The sequence below is a fragment of the Pangasianodon hypophthalmus genome, chromosome 30 (assembly GCF_027358585.1).
Source record: "Pangasianodon hypophthalmus isolate fPanHyp1 chromosome 30, fPanHyp1.pri, whole genome shotgun sequence".
Lineage (NCBI taxonomy): Eukaryota > Metazoa > Chordata > Actinopteri > Siluriformes > Pangasiidae > Pangasianodon > Pangasianodon hypophthalmus.
Genome location: NC_069739.1, coordinates 2,159,215 through 2,175,338, shown reverse-complemented (window position 1 = coordinate 2,175,338; position 16,124 = coordinate 2,159,215). Strand labels below are relative to the sequence as shown.

At 38.1% G+C, this 16,124-nt stretch overlaps 1 protein-coding gene and 1 long non-coding RNA gene across 4 annotated transcripts in view; one reads left to right on the top strand and one right to left on the bottom strand.

Moving 5' to 3' along the window:
• The window catches only part of LOC113536992 (A-kinase anchor protein 7), a 49,429-nt gene that overhangs the window by 21,014 nt on the left and 12,291 nt on the right, over positions 1–16,124 (bottom strand). For all 3 annotated transcript variants that reach the window (XM_026931254.3, XM_026931263.3, XM_026931271.3), the window contains exon 8: positions 14,627–14,774. In XM_026931254.3, coding sequence (XP_026787055.3) covers positions 14,627–14,774 — 148 coding nt within the window. The remainder of the gene's footprint in view (positions 1–14,626; positions 14,775–16,124) is intronic.
• Positions 1–16,124, top strand: part of LOC128317869 (uncharacterized) — a 29,126-nt gene that overhangs the window by 1,773 nt on the left and 11,229 nt on the right. The window contains exon 2 of the long non-coding RNA XR_008301297.1: positions 185–360. This is a non-coding gene — a long non-coding RNA (uncharacterized LOC128317869). The remainder of the gene's footprint in view (positions 1–184; positions 361–16,124) is intronic.

The window sequence follows — 16,124 nt, the reverse complement described above, 5'->3', positions numbered from 1 at the left end:
CCGCTTTCTAATTACTCTCCTGTGTTTGATCAGGCAACCGCATCCTGATACAAGGATGATGATGATGATGATGATGATGAGGAGGATGAGGAGGAGGATGAGGAGGAGGATGAAGAGAATGATGATGAGAATGATGATGAGTATGGCTGCATCTCAAATGACACACTTCTTTTACCTCTCACAGTGCAGTATTAATACTCAGATGAAGTACTAAAACCCGTTGGAAATGAAGAGGGATACTTCTAACACTCTGCAGTCGCAGTCTGCTCTATGTACAGAAAAGGGGCGGGGTCATCAGATGGAGCTGCGGTTTAACGCTCTGTTAAAAAGACCGCCGCAACTCTACTCCGCTAGACTACGGTAAAATACTCCACTACACTAAAATACCATACTCCACTACAATAGTACATAGTACTGAAATACTTCTCTTTTACTATCTTTAAACCACAAACTCTACTAATTGCTACACTACAGTAACGCTTTAAAATACTGCACAACATAAAAATATTACACTTCACCACATTAAAATACTCCACTATACTAAAATACTACAACACACTAAAATATCCCACTACAATAAAATATTCTACTACACTGAAATACTCCACTGTCCTTAGAGTATCCACTCTTGAAAATACTACACTCCACTACACTAAAATACTGAAACACCACTCCATTAAAATACTACACTACATTACAATACCATAATCTACTACACTAAAATACTTAAACACAACTACATTAAAATACTACACTACATTAAAATACTACACTCCACTACACTAAAATACTTAAACACTACTACATTAAAATACTAGACTACATTAAAATACTACACTCCACTACACTAAAATACTTAAACACTACTACATTAAAATACTAGACTACATTAAAATACTACACTCCACTACACTAAAATACTTAAACACCACTACATTAAAATACTCCACTACATTAAAATACTTAAACACCACTACATTAAAATACTCCACTACATTAAAATACTCCACTACACTAAAATACTACACTCCACTACACTAAAATACTTAAACACCACTACATTAAAATACTCCACTACATTAAAATACTCCACTACACTAAAATACTACACTCCATTAAAATACTACACTCCACTACACTAAAATACTTAAACACCACTACATTAAAATACTACACTCCATTAAAATACTACACTCCATTAAAATACTACACTCCACTACACTAAAATACTTAAACACCACTACATTAAAATACTACACTCCATTAAAATACTACACTCCATTAAAATACTACACTCCACTACACTAAAATACTTAAACACCACTACATTAAAATACTACACTCCATTAAAATACTACACTCCATTAAAATACTACACTCCACTACACTAAAATACTTAAACACCACTACATTAAAATACTCCACTACATTAAAATACTCCACTACACTAAAATACTACACTCCATTAAAATACTACACTCCACTACACTAAAATACTTAAACACCACTACATTAAAATACTACACTCCATTAAAATACTACACTCCATTAAAATACTACACTCCACTACACTAAAATACTTAAACACCACTACATTAAAATACTACACTCCATTAAAATACTCCACTACATTAAAATACTTAAACACCACTACATTAAAATACTCCACTACATTAAAATACTCCACTACACTAAAATACTACACTCCACTACACTAAAATACTTAAACACCACTACATTAAAATACTCCACTACATTAAAATACTCCACTACACTAAAATACTACACTCCATTAAAATACTACACTCCACTACACTAAAATACTTAAACACCACTACATTAAAATACTACACTCCATTAAAATACTACACTCCATTAAAATACTACACTCCACTACACTAAAATACTTAAACACCACTACATTAAAATACTACACTCCATTAAAATACTACACTCCATTAAAATACTACACTCCACTACACTAAAATACTTAAACACCACTACATTAAAATACTACACTCCATTAAAATACTACACTCCACTACACTAAAATACTTAAACACCACTACATTAAAATACTACACTCCATTAAAATACTACACTCCACTACACTAAAATACTTAAACACCACTACATTAAAATACTACACTCCATTAAAATACTACACTCCACTACACTAAAATACTTAAACACCACTACATTAAAATACTACACTCCATTAAAATACTACACTCCACTACACTAAAATACTTAAACACCACTCCATTAAAATACTACACTCCATTAAAATACTACACTCCATTAAAATACTACACTCCACTACACTAAAATACTACACTACATTACAATACTATAATCTACTACACTAAAATACTACACTACATTACAATACTACACTCCACTACACTAAAATACTTAAACACTACTACATTAAAATACTCCACTCCATTAAAATACTACACTCCACTACATTACAACACTACACTACATTACAATACTATAATCTACTAGACTAAAATACTGAAACACCACTACAGTAAAATACTACACTACATTACAATACTATAATCTACTAGACTAAAATACTTAAACACCACTACATTAAAATACTACACTACATTAAAACAGTAGTCTACAATGCTACACTCAACTACATTACACTATCATACTACACTACATTAAAATACTTAAACACCACTACACTACAATACTACACTCCATTAAATTACCACACTACACTGAAATACTTCAAACCCACAACATTAAAATACTACACTACATTACAATACTACACTCCACTCCACTACAGTACTTGAACACCACTACACTAAAATACTACACTACAAAACTACACCACATTAAAATTGTAGACTACAATGCTACACTCAACTACACTACACTATCATACTACACTACAGCACTACACTTCCCTACACTGAAATACTACATTATCCTTCAATCATCCACTCTGTAAAATAGTGCATTTCACAACTCGAAAATAACTCTACACTAAAATAATATAATACCATTAAGATACTACACTACAATACTCCACTCCACTATACCACAATACTCCAGTACACTAAAATACTCCAACTATACTACAATGCTACCTTACTATTAAATCATCTGCTCCACTCCACTACAATAAAATACTCCAACTCCAATACAATACTACACAGCTCTAAAATACTACACTATCCTACTATTAATTTATCCACTCCACCAAAATGCTACACTACAGTCATATGCTGTATTCCACAACTCTAAAATACTACACAACATTCAAATACTACACAACCAGTATATTATCCACTCCACTAAAATACTACACTACACTAAAATACTGCATTTCACAATTCTAAAATACTTCATGACATTACACAACCACATACAATGCTAAATACTTATGCTATGCTAAATTACTAAAATACTCCACTCCACTCCTACGCTAAAACTACGCTATACTACAAAACTACGCTAAAATACTACACTACACTAAAATATTTTAACTCCATTACAATAAAATACTACACAACATTCAAATACTACACTACCAGTATATTATCCACTCCACTAAAATACTACACTACACTAAAATACTGCATTTCACAATTCTAAAATACTTCATGACATTAAACTAGCACATCCCCAACTCTAAAGCACAATACTACACTAAAATACTACACTAAAATACTACATGAAATACTACACAAAAATAATTCTATACTATGCTAAATTACTAAAATACTCCACTCCACTACAATCCTACACTACGCTAAAATACTACACTACACTAAAATATTTTAACTCCATTACAATAAAATACTACACAACATTCAAATACTACACTACCAGTATATTATCCACTCCACTAAAATACTACACTACACTAAAATACTGCATTTCACAATTCTAAAATACTTCATGACATTAAACTAGCACATCCCCAACTCTAAAGCACAATACTACACTAAAATACTACACTAAAATACTACATGAAATACTACACAAAAATAATTCTATACTATGCTAAATTACTAAAATACTCCACTCCACTACAATCCTACACTACGCTAAAATACTACACTACACTAAAATATTTTAACTCCATTACAATAAAATACTACACAACATTCAAATACTACACTACCAGTATATTATCCACTCCACTAAAATACTACACTACACTAAAATACTGCATTTCACAATTCTAAAATACTTCATGACATTAAACTAGCACATCCCCAACTCTAAAGCACAATACTACACTAAAATACTACACTAAAATACTACACTAAAATACTATATAAAAATAATTCTATACTATGCTAAATTACTAAAATTCTCCACTCCACTACAATCCTACACTACGCTAAAATACTACGCTACACTAAATTACTACGCTACACAATAGTAAGCTTGAAGTCCTTTCTGTGTTTAAAATCTCTAATTGTTCCTGTGGGCGTTGTCTGGACGCGCTTCGATGAGGTTCTGTGCTGTGATTGGTCGTTTCTGTTCAATACCACTGCTTATAATATTTATAAAAATTTGGTACTGAAAACTTCAGTACGTAGTGTAGAGTGTACTTATCGTACACACTGTAGTACATCATTTGAGACACAGCACACTTTTGAAATTTGACACAAACCCCTATGAAATTTCTGTAATATTTTCCAGATTTTACAGCCATTTTTGACTGTACGTGTACGCGAAGCCGCTACTAACGACGCTCCGGCGGTGCAACGTTAATCAGTGTGGATGTGTCTCATAACGCACGCTTTATTTACTCTTTATTTCCCCTTTCTTCAGTCAATCCAGCTAACCCACTACACGAGTAATAACACACTCCTGACTGTTGATTTAGTCACGTCGAGACTTAAACCGCACATCAGCGAAAGGGGTTTCTGGAACTATAAGCTGTTCGAGTTAAAAATAAAAACCCTCCCTGTCTGGATCGTCTCTAGAGGAAGAGGCTAGGGTGTATTTTTACAAAGTGGAATGACGTGTCTGTGGCCATCTCATTTCCACTCTCACTTCCTCCCTCTTGCACTCGGTCTCGTCTGGTGGCAGATCAATTATCAGCTCTGTCTGGAGAAGGAGCATTAGATGAACCCTAATGTCTCCCGTGATCATCAGGTGGGAGCTCGTTTCTCTGCCAACAGGAAATCATTCAGCAGTTTCATCATTTCTAAAACAGGGCCTCATGACTAAGGGTATCATTTCTAGAGCAGGGCGTGATGGGCAAGTGAACAAAATTTCTAGAAATGGAGCACCACTGGCATTTTTAAAAAAAAAAAATTTTCTTCTGGTTGTGTTCTAACTTTACATCCTGTCTGCATTTTCCCACAAATTTACCCACGGCTGTAAAAGTCTATTCTGAGTCACACATCGTCACTGTGATTGCGTTTATTGCCATCAGTCTGATATGTGTGGGAGTCTCTCGGCCACACACACACACACACACACACACACTTTCAGTCATGAGCCTGAGGTACAGGTGCTTATTTACTGTACAACTGTAATAACACACAGTGACACATTCTATTACATAAACACACAGTCCATTATCTAACCTTAAATCAGTCGGGTGACATTTTGCTATTTCTTTTGTGGAATTGGATTTCGAAAAAAACTGCAGCTGCCGTCACAGACACACACACACACACACACACACACACACAAGTGATCCAGCTGGAAGTTCTGGCCTGTTTCCTATTTGCGGGAGCTGAAAAGCCGATTGCAAATGAATGGGCTCACAAACACATGGTAGCCTCACACACACACACACACACACACACACAGGGGTGGCCGATCATGATACACAATATGTACATATCTCAATATCTAGGTTTGCTAGAAAGAAAACTGCCAGCTAAACATTTCACTAAAATAATAATAATAATAATAATAATAATAATAATAATAATAATAGGATTAAAAAAAAAAAAGTTTAATGATAAAAGCAACATTTTAGCCCAAGATAAAATTTATAGTAATTTGTGCAATTACACTTTTATTTAATGTTTTCCAAAATAAATTATTTAAGATGGAAAAGAAGAAATTTATTGTATTTTTTTTTTTTTTTTTTTTACATGAAATGAGCTGCCTTCAATATAATTGTTATACAAATCAACAAAAAAAAAAATGTTGTGATATCTTAGAAAAGAATATTGTGGATGGACACAAACACAAACACACACACATACACACACACACACACACACACACACACACACAGTGGCTCTTACAGACCTCTTTGAAATCTATTTATTTATTTTTTGTTTTGTTTGCTCAGCATTATATTTTACTGGAAAAAAAAAAAGAAAAAAAATAAATTTGCAGTATTTTTTTTAGCAAGAAAAGCAGCTATGAAATTTCACTAGCAGGAGCTAAACAACTCTAGCACTAGATTAATCTGTACTGCACCAGTACAACATGAAAAATCTCTATAATTACACTGACTCTTGTGACTGTCGTATTTGTCAACAGACGTGCTGTTAAACGTGTTCGTACATGCAGCGTTTCACAATCGAACCGCGCTCTGCCCCGGATCTCAGCAGGGTCCGAACTGCTAAAGATCCACACCGTCGCACACTCAGACCCCCGCTGGTTCAGTGATCACTCCCAGCGCCGCCGCTAAAGAGCACACAGATTACTGATGTTTGTGAAACATTCGCTCACACAGCGACGCGGCTGAAATCCTGAGACTCGGAGCACGGCTGGCTTTTGCTGATAACCTTTTCCATCGCCTCCCATTGTGATCAGAGATTCACGGTTTGAAAATAAAGCAGGGGTAGGCTATGAAGATTTCTGGAGCAAAGCATCATGGGTAAGTGTTTGACATTTTTAGATTTCTAAGGTAGGGCTTAGAAGGTAGTACAATTTCTATAGGACCCCATGCAAGTATTTGAAATTTCTAGAGCAGAGAAGTGAGTAAGTGTTTCAAATTTCTAGAGCAGAGAAGTGAGTAAGTGTTTGAACTTTCTAGAGCAGAGTACCCCAAATAAATTTCTAGGGTACCCTGCGTATTCGAAATTTCTATAGCAGAGTAGTGAGTAAGCATTTGAAATTTATAGCACAGAGTACCCTGAGTATGTGGTTGAAATTTCTAGAGTAGAGTACCCAAATAAGTGTTTGAAATTTCTAGAGGACCCTGTGTATTTGAACTTTCTAGAGCAGAGTACTGAGAGTGTTTGGAATTTGTAAAGTAGAGTACCCCAAATAAGTGAAATTTCTACAGCAGAGTATTGAGTAAGTGTTTAAAATTTCAGAGTACTATGAGTAAGTGTTCGAAATTTCTAGAGCAGAGTACCCCAAATAAATGTTTGACATTTCTAGAGTACCCTGTGTATTTGAAATTTCTTGAGCAGAGTACCATAAGTAAGGGTTTGAAATTGCTAGAGCAGAGTACTCAGAGTGTTTGGAATTTGTAAAGCAGAGTACCCCAAATAAGTGTTTTAAATTTCTAGAGAGCAGTACCATATATAAGTGTTTGAAATTTCTACAGCAGAATATTGAGTAAGTGTTTAAAATTTCAGAGTACTGTGAGTAAGAGTTTGACATTTCTAGAGTAGAATATCCTGAGTAAGTATTTGACATTTCTAGAGTAGAATACCCTGAGTAAATGTTTTAAATTTCTATTGTAGAGTACTGAGAGTGTTTGGAATTTGTAAAGCAGAGTACCCCAAATAAATTTCTAGAGTACCCTGTGCGTTTGAAATTTCTTGAGCAGAATACCATAAGTAAGGGTTTGAAATTGCTATAGCAGAGTACTCAGTGTTTGGAATTTGTAAAACAGAGTACCCCAAGTACCCCAAGTACCCCAGAGTGGAGCAGAGTCCTCCGAGTAAGAGTTTGAAATTTCTAGAGTAGAACGTCTTAAGTGTTTTACATGTCTTGAGCAGAATACCCCCGTGTTTGAAATTACTAGAGCCGAGCACCCAGAGTAGGATTGTGAAATTTCTAGAGCAGAGTTCTGAGAGTAACAGTTTGAAATTTCTAGAGCAGAGTATCCTGAGTAAGTCTCTGAAATTTCTAGACCACAACATGAGTAGGATGTCTACATTTCTAGAGCAGGGAACCATGGTTGCTTTGGTTATTGGGTGGGTTTCCCTAGGTTATTCTAGTATCAAGGTGTTTTAGGCTCTATAAGGATCTAGATCAAGATAATAAAGGACCTATATTATGACGATCTCAGAAAATTAGTATATGTATTAGACAGGAGGGAGACTTCAAGAATGTAAGTAAAGTGAGTTATTTTAATCTATCTAGATCACATGTCCTGGAGAACCCCCTAAATTTATGAAAGAGATCAGGATTTAGATGAGGTTAGTTTTGGGATTAAAGATAGATTAAGTAGGCGCCAAGTGAAGATTGAGGATAGATGTGTCAGGTTTGGCGAGTGAGTGGTTATAAGAAAGATTTCAGAATGCAGATCTAGACAGAGTTGGCTCAGATCAGCCAAGAAACTTGATAAACCCAATTATTACGGATGAGGATCTGGAGTAGGTAAACTATGAGCTCTGAGGAGCTAAATGATGGATGGTGGATTTGGAGCTTTGCAGGTGTACGTGATGATGATAATCTTCTAAAAGAAGAGGATCTGGAAAAGTCAGGATTTGAAGCTGAAGAACTTGAGCAGAAGTGGGTTAAGAGCTTAACTATGTTGAGAAAGAGGCTCAAGATCAGAGCGTGGGGATCTAGCTTGTAAAAGGATGCTCTGAGAATATGGCTGTAGATAATGAAGAGACGTGGCTTTGAGGATTAGGATCTGGATCACGTAGGTTCTGCAAGTGCAAGGTAGTTTCATTCACTCTGGTTTATACTCCTCAGATTAAACACCTGCTCCTCATGGTCTAATCCGTATCCCTAATTAGGGAGTTCATTATAGCTATATTATGATTCAGATCTACTTCGTGAGCTGCTAATGAGGAAAATTAGGAGATTTACACACTGAAACACTCGATGGAACATCAATAACAGCCCACTACATGCAGATTTACGGATTCCACAAACACAAAGGGTTACCAAACCAACCAACATGTACCTGTCTGTTGATTTTTACTCCCTTTTATTTATTTTTTATCATAGCTTACTCACTTCCTAGTGTTTGGCGGCTGTAATATTGTACATATGTTCAGAAAAATATTCACCATTCACACCATTCCGTATCACATATGGAAAGATCTCGTCCTATCTGTAATGTCCTTCTGTTATCTGGAACGTATTAAATACTGAGAAAGGCGTAATGTGTGTGTGTATGTAGAGTAATTCAGATGGGTGTGTGTTCGGTGTGCTTGGTGTGTGTGTGTGTGAGTGTGAGTGTGTGTTAGCAGTGTAACGTAATGACGGCATGTCAGTGTGGAATGTTGGAGGTTATGTGGAACGTATAGAGTGGTGTGTGTGTGTGTGTGTGTGTGTGTGTGTGTTAGCTGTAGGCAGGGGGTTAAATGTGGTGTGTGTATGAGATGTGATGGTAGTGTGTGTACTGATTTCTCTCAGGATTGCAGCACCACCTACTGGACATCCAATCAAAATTGAAATACTCCTACAACAGGTGGATCGAAACACTAGTCACAAAGTTACTCAAGTAATCTTAAAACAGAATTACGGACACACGCAATGACACATTTATCTAATCATTTAGAAAAAAAGTGCTTTCGTGGCCAAACGGAATAAAAAAAATTTCCACCAGATTTACAAAAGTTTTAGATTTTTCTTCATACACACGTGCATATGTCAATAAACGCCAACGAGCCGTAAATTACCAAGTGTGTCCATGGCACATTTTTATTTAGCCCCGCCCACAAATCTCCACAAAAAGCTGAAAAGGACATAATGATGACTAAACAGTGAAAGAGTGCATTCTCTCTGTGGCATGCGCTAAACCTTCCACTAATGCAGCTCAGCCATTGCAGCATGTCGGCTACCAAAGACACACGCACTAACTAACTCCTTTTATAGGGCGCCATTACTTTTATCCTAACTGAATTGTTCACTGAACGACTAGTCTTCTCTTTCCTAATTTCTGGATTTGTTTTGGAATCGTTTTCTTTCATCATTAATACAAAACAACAAAATTTCACAAGATGTCCGTCACTGTGTGCGATTGAAATGAATAAGTGATTTAAACTCGACAGTGTGATCCGTACACAGCTCATCAGTAACTCATCAACAATTATACGATTCGAAGCCGATCATTCGAGGGTCACGTTATACACCTGAACTGACAAAAATACTCATAAGCGAAACGTAGGATACGAATGTTTTTTTTTTGTTTGTTTTAATCAGCTGGATTTCCACAGACACCACTGGTACATTTCTTGTTTAAACGCTCCTGAGAATAATTTACGACAAATTTTTGTTCGTATCCAGTTTGATAGACGGGTTCCTTCGCAAAATAAGCGACTTTAGAAGACAGATACGCTGATGCGCCCTTCCTGAAAGCATCGACCTTTATCTCTGACTTCAAACACTGCTTTAAAATACATTACACACAGGCAAACTAAAGCAGAGGAATATAAAATACTATAAAACCTGACTGCTACATGAAATACGGCAGGTCTGTAATGGCTTTCCCTGCTTTTTTTTTTTCCTCCTCTCCCGTAGTAAAGCACCTTTTATGTGCGTCCTTATTCGAGCTCCACAGGAATGCGCCATCTAAGATTAGAAACGGCATGAATAAGTCACTAGGAATTAGAAACGAACGCCTCCGTGGTGGCCCGCGTGGGAGAGAAACACACATCACGAGGAGGAAACCAAACCCAGCTCCTCTGATCGGAGATAAACAAAAACACGGAGAACGTTCTGCTCGGTTACTCTGTCTACAGGAATCAAATAAATCACAGATGATCTTCAGAAAAGAAAAAAAAAGTACCGATTACTACAATCAGTACCTTAATAATTAAACACACCAGGTGTAATGAAGTACACACACACACACATTTACACATTTCCGGTTTTCCGTACACCAGGAGCTTCACACAAAAAACTTTTCCAACCAAACTCACTCATTTTCAGTAAAATAAATGAATAAAAATAATAAATAAAAATAAAACAAGTTAAATTTTCCTTCAGCAATAAGGTGCAACTCTTCTCTCTTTGTAACTGTGTTTTAATTTGGATTTGTTGATGCACATTTTTCCATCATTTCTTTTCATTTTTATTCTGCTTTTCTCTATTTTATTTTATATACATGTTTTTTATATTTTATATATTTATACTGTTTTATTTTAATTTGTTTTCTTTTCCTTTAGAAGTCCATAAAACTAAAATAAATGGAAGTGTATATTTCGCTAAGTGAATATAAAGTCCTCCTAATACAGGGAGTGTCAGAAGGTTCAGGAAAAAGAAAAAGAAAAATAATAGTAATATTAATTTTTGTTTCTTAGATAAAGACGAACGTCTCTCGGAACAGTCTTGTAGTTATATGTGGGCGGAGCCAGAACAAGTACAACCCACTGATTGGTCAAACAAAAAGATCACAGAATCGTCATTGCTTAATGTCTCTGGTAACTTCATCTAGCTTTAGTTCCCTCACTTTTTTTATTAATATTAATATTAACGTATTCTTAAAGATAAAAGTCAGCAATGAGAGTCAGGGTATGTTAGTGAAAAAAAAAAATGTATTTTACTTGAGACGTTCCATTTCTTTAGTATCTGAAGCTAAAGCGCGACCTCTAGTGGCACACAGGCGACACAACAAGTTGAAATTTTTCCTCTCGCCCATTTTCCCACTTTTCTTTCAAACTGTGTCACTTTAATTAGTATTTATGAACAGTACGTACAGTATATGATCAAAAGTTTGTGCACCCCTGACCATCACAGCCAGATGTGGTTCCTCCCCAAACTGTTGCCACAAAGTCTGAAGCACACAATTGTACATTGTACACAATATAATTGAACGTCTCTGTGTGCTGTAGCTTTACAGTTTCCCTTCACTGGAACTAAGAGGCCCAAGACATGACAATGCCCCTGTGCACAAAAGGGCCTTTCGCACCGCAGGAACCTTTTCATAGTACCTGAACTAATTGTGGAACCCACTTTTTGGCGTTTTCGCACCTCCGGAACTGGGTGTGATTTTAGTACCGACTGCCTTTTTCGAGAACCAGATTAGCTCCTACTCCGGAGCAGGGTCTAACCAGCACAACTGGTACTATCCGTGACGTAAGTAGACGCTGATTGGCCGACCGCGTACGAAAACGCCCTCACCCGCCATGATTTAAAACGCCGCGTAAACATACTGTAGTGTCGACTTATTCCACAAGTATGGAGAACAGCGATAGATGGACGCGAGACACGACAGAAACACAGCTCCGATCACAGCGTCCTCCATCTTCCGGTTGTTTACGTTGTTGTTCTTTGTTTCCGTTGTTGAACGCCGCGCACAAACGACGTCGCTGTCGACCGGCTTACGTCACTTCCTAGTGCCCGCTGTCTGTGCGAATGCAGCCCTTTAAACGGTACTGGGAAATAGTTCACGCAAAATCGCCCAGTACTTTAGTACCGTAAATTTAGCTCTGGAACTAAAGCGGCGCGAAAGGCCCTAAAGCGAGCTCCATGAAGACATGGTGTGTGAAGGTTGGAGTGGAAGAACTCGAGTGTCCTGCACAGAGCCCTGAACTTACTCAACCCCACTGAACACCTTTGGGATCAACTGGAACTGGAGACTCCTTACCCAACATCACATAGTCTGATCTCACTAACGCTCTTGTAGCTGAATGAACACAAATCCCCACAGCCACGCTCCAACATCTAGTGGAAAGCTTCCCAGAAGAGTGGAGCTCATTATAACAGCAAACACAGTGGGGAATAAATCTGGAATGAGATGTTCAGCAAGCACATATGAGTGTGATGGTCAGGTGTCCCAATACTTTTGTCCATATAGTGTATCTTGTATGATAGTTCTAGAGCCAAATATTAAACTCCAGCTTTCACTAAATCAGTATTCGTGTAATTGTTTTGCACAAAAATAAATCCAGAGAGCAGCATTGTCATGATGTGCTTTCGTAGGTTGTTGTTTTTTTTTTTTTCGAGACACGTGAAACCACCACGTGTGAACTGAACTCTCCATATCTCAGCCGTCCGCTTGTGATTGGATCGCCCGAGACTGGGCCTGGACACGGACTGTGAAGGTTCACATAAACTGGACCACTTCGATAACGAACTGCAAACCCGGACCTCAGAACTGAACCGAACCGGAGTCCACCACTGATTTAAAATCATCCGCTGTTGGAAGGAGTCTCCAGTGTAAGTGCTTTGTAACAGTCAAAGGTGAAGCTGTGACTTTAAGTTCCCAGTGTTCTAGAATTGGTCAGGATGAAAGCCTACAATCGGTCTGAGAAGAATCTAGAATGTCTTGAGTCTCAGAATGTTGTTTAAAAAAAAAAAATCAGTAGGAAAGTCCTTGATCTGGCTGGATACTTCCAGAACGCTTGAGTTCTAGAATATTCCAGGATGGAATCGGACTTAAACTTTCCGGTGTTTTAGAACATCTCAGGATGAAAGACCGCGATTAGACCGGGAGGTTCTTGAGAACTCATGTTCCGGAATGTTGACGTTTCCAAGGTCCTAGAACTTCTCAGCATGAAAGCCCACAACCAGACTGAGAAGTTCTGGAACATTCTAGTTCTAGAATGTTGATGTTCCCAGTGGAGTTATAGAGGAGTTTATGTGGTTTCTTGGCTTTCATTCGGAGAAGTTCTACAACACTGCAGCTACAACATTCCAGAAATGTTCTAGAACTTAACAATCTGATTGTCTCCTTTCATCCTCAAAAGATCTCAGGAAGCTTCAACATTCTGAAAAGTTCCAAAACACTGGGAGCTTCAATGTTCTGGAAATGTAATGATATAGAAATTCATCCTGATGGGCTTTCATCTTGAAAGGTTCTAGAACACTGGGAGCTTCAAGATTCTCTACCTTGAATGTTCCCAAACTTCTCAGGCTGATCATGAGCTTCAAAGTTCTGATAAGTTCTAGAACACTGGGAGCTTCAATGTTCTGGAATTCGAATGTTCCAGAAATTCTGGGTTTGATGGTGAGCTTTCATCCTGAGAGGTTCTAGAACACAGGGTGCTTCAATGTTCTGAGAGGTTCTAGAACACAGGGAGCTTCAGCGTTCTGGAACTCAAGGGTTCTAGAACTTCTCAGTCTGATGGGGGTGCCTTCATCCTGAAAAGTTCTAGAACACTGTAAACCTCAACATTTTGAAACTCTAGTGTTCTACAACTTCTCTGTCGGACCGTAGACTTTCATCCTGAGAAGTTCTAGGACACTGAGAGGTTCAGTGTTCTGGAATTGAGTGTTCTAGAACTGCTCGGTCTGATCGTGGGCTTTCCTCCTCCCGAGAAACATCTAGAATACCGGGAGCTTCAACGTTCTGAGAAGTTCTGACATTCTTGCAGCTTCAGCCTTCTGGAACTCAAGAAACTCAAGAACTTCTCAGTCAGGCAGTAGGCTTTCATCCTGGTTCTAGAGGTTCTAAAACTTCAACATCCACCATCTGCTTTTATTTGGACCGATAACGTTTGAGAGAACGATATAAACCTCCGCTCTCAGTAGTGGACTCCATCTCACACACACACACACACACACACACACACACCACCGTGTTCTCACTCACCGAACGTGACGGTCTTCTCGCGGTGGTAGTAACCGTCAGCATCCTTCTTCTTCAGCATGGAGCACAGGTCCATGGTGCACACGTTCTCCTCACCAAACGCTCGCTGCTCAAACGCCACGTACAGGCTCGAGTCCAGCTTCTTGATTCCCTGGAACACACACATGTAAATGGGATGAGTTCTGACTGATCTCTCTCTCTCTCACACACACACACACACACACAGCTGAGGACAGGAACATGATGTACAGCAGCCTGTCGAGGCCGATAACCTCAGCAGGAAGTGTGTGTGTGTCCGCGGGACGGGGGAAGATTAAGGAGGCAACTCCTATCTGTCCCTTCCATCCTGAGGGTGAAGACTCGAACACACACACACACACACACACACACACAGTACTACGGGTCAAAACATGCAAGAATGCGTCATGTTGAAAAATGGTTGAGCTAAAAAACAGACTCATGACTCCATGAAAGCGGATGTTGATGACAGCGGGAGGATGAGACGTGACCGTAGGAGAACAAAAAAAATGAGAAAAATGAGAAATTTCTTCACGTGTAGTTTCTACTTTCAGCATCATGGTGCCGCTACACGCCGTGACGCGTCGGAGCCCGTGAGCGTTGGCGTAGGATCACGCTGTGACGTGCTTCTGTGGGAATGAACCGCTGTCCGTATCAGACAGGACACTTTGGGTTCTAGAACACTGGAGGAGTCAACATTCTGGAACTGGAGTGTTCTAGGACTTCTCCTTCTGATCGTGGGCTTTCATCGTGGGACGTTTTAGAACGCCGGGGAACAGTGTTCAGCATCGCAGAACTCGAATGTTCTGGACATTCCCAGTCTGATCAAGGGCTTCCATCCTGGGACGTCCTAGAACCCTAACAACTTCAACATTCTAGAACTCGAGTAATTCTAGAGCTTCTCAGTCTAATCTTGGGCTTCAATGGAAGCTTCAACATGCTAGAACTCCAGTGTTCTAGAACTTCTTAATCTAATCGTTCCAAAAAAACACCCAGAAGCATCTACATTCTAGAATGAGAGTTCGAGATCTTCAGTGTGATCATCCTGAGAGGTTCTACAACATTTCAGATCTCAAGCGCTCTTGAATTTCCCAATCCGACTGTGGGATTCCATTTTGGGTTTCACAAAATTCTAGAACTCCTGTCATTCTAGAACCTCTCAGCTTCATCACGGGCTTTCATCCTGCATTCTAGAAGTACTCAGACTAGAAGATCAAGTTCTTTCCTACTGATTTTTTATTTATTTATTTTTTTTTCAACATTCTGGGACTCAAGTCATTCTAGAACCTCTCGGTCTGATCATGGGCTTTTATTCAGACAAATTCTAGAAATTCTTCAAATTCTAGAACACTGGGGAATTTAAGTTTACAGCTTTACTCCTTCCATAAATGTTAAATAAACATCTCCTTACAGAAAACTTCACCATATCAACGATTAAACACATTTTTTTTAAAATCTGTTTATTATGTGGAGCGTCCGCGCA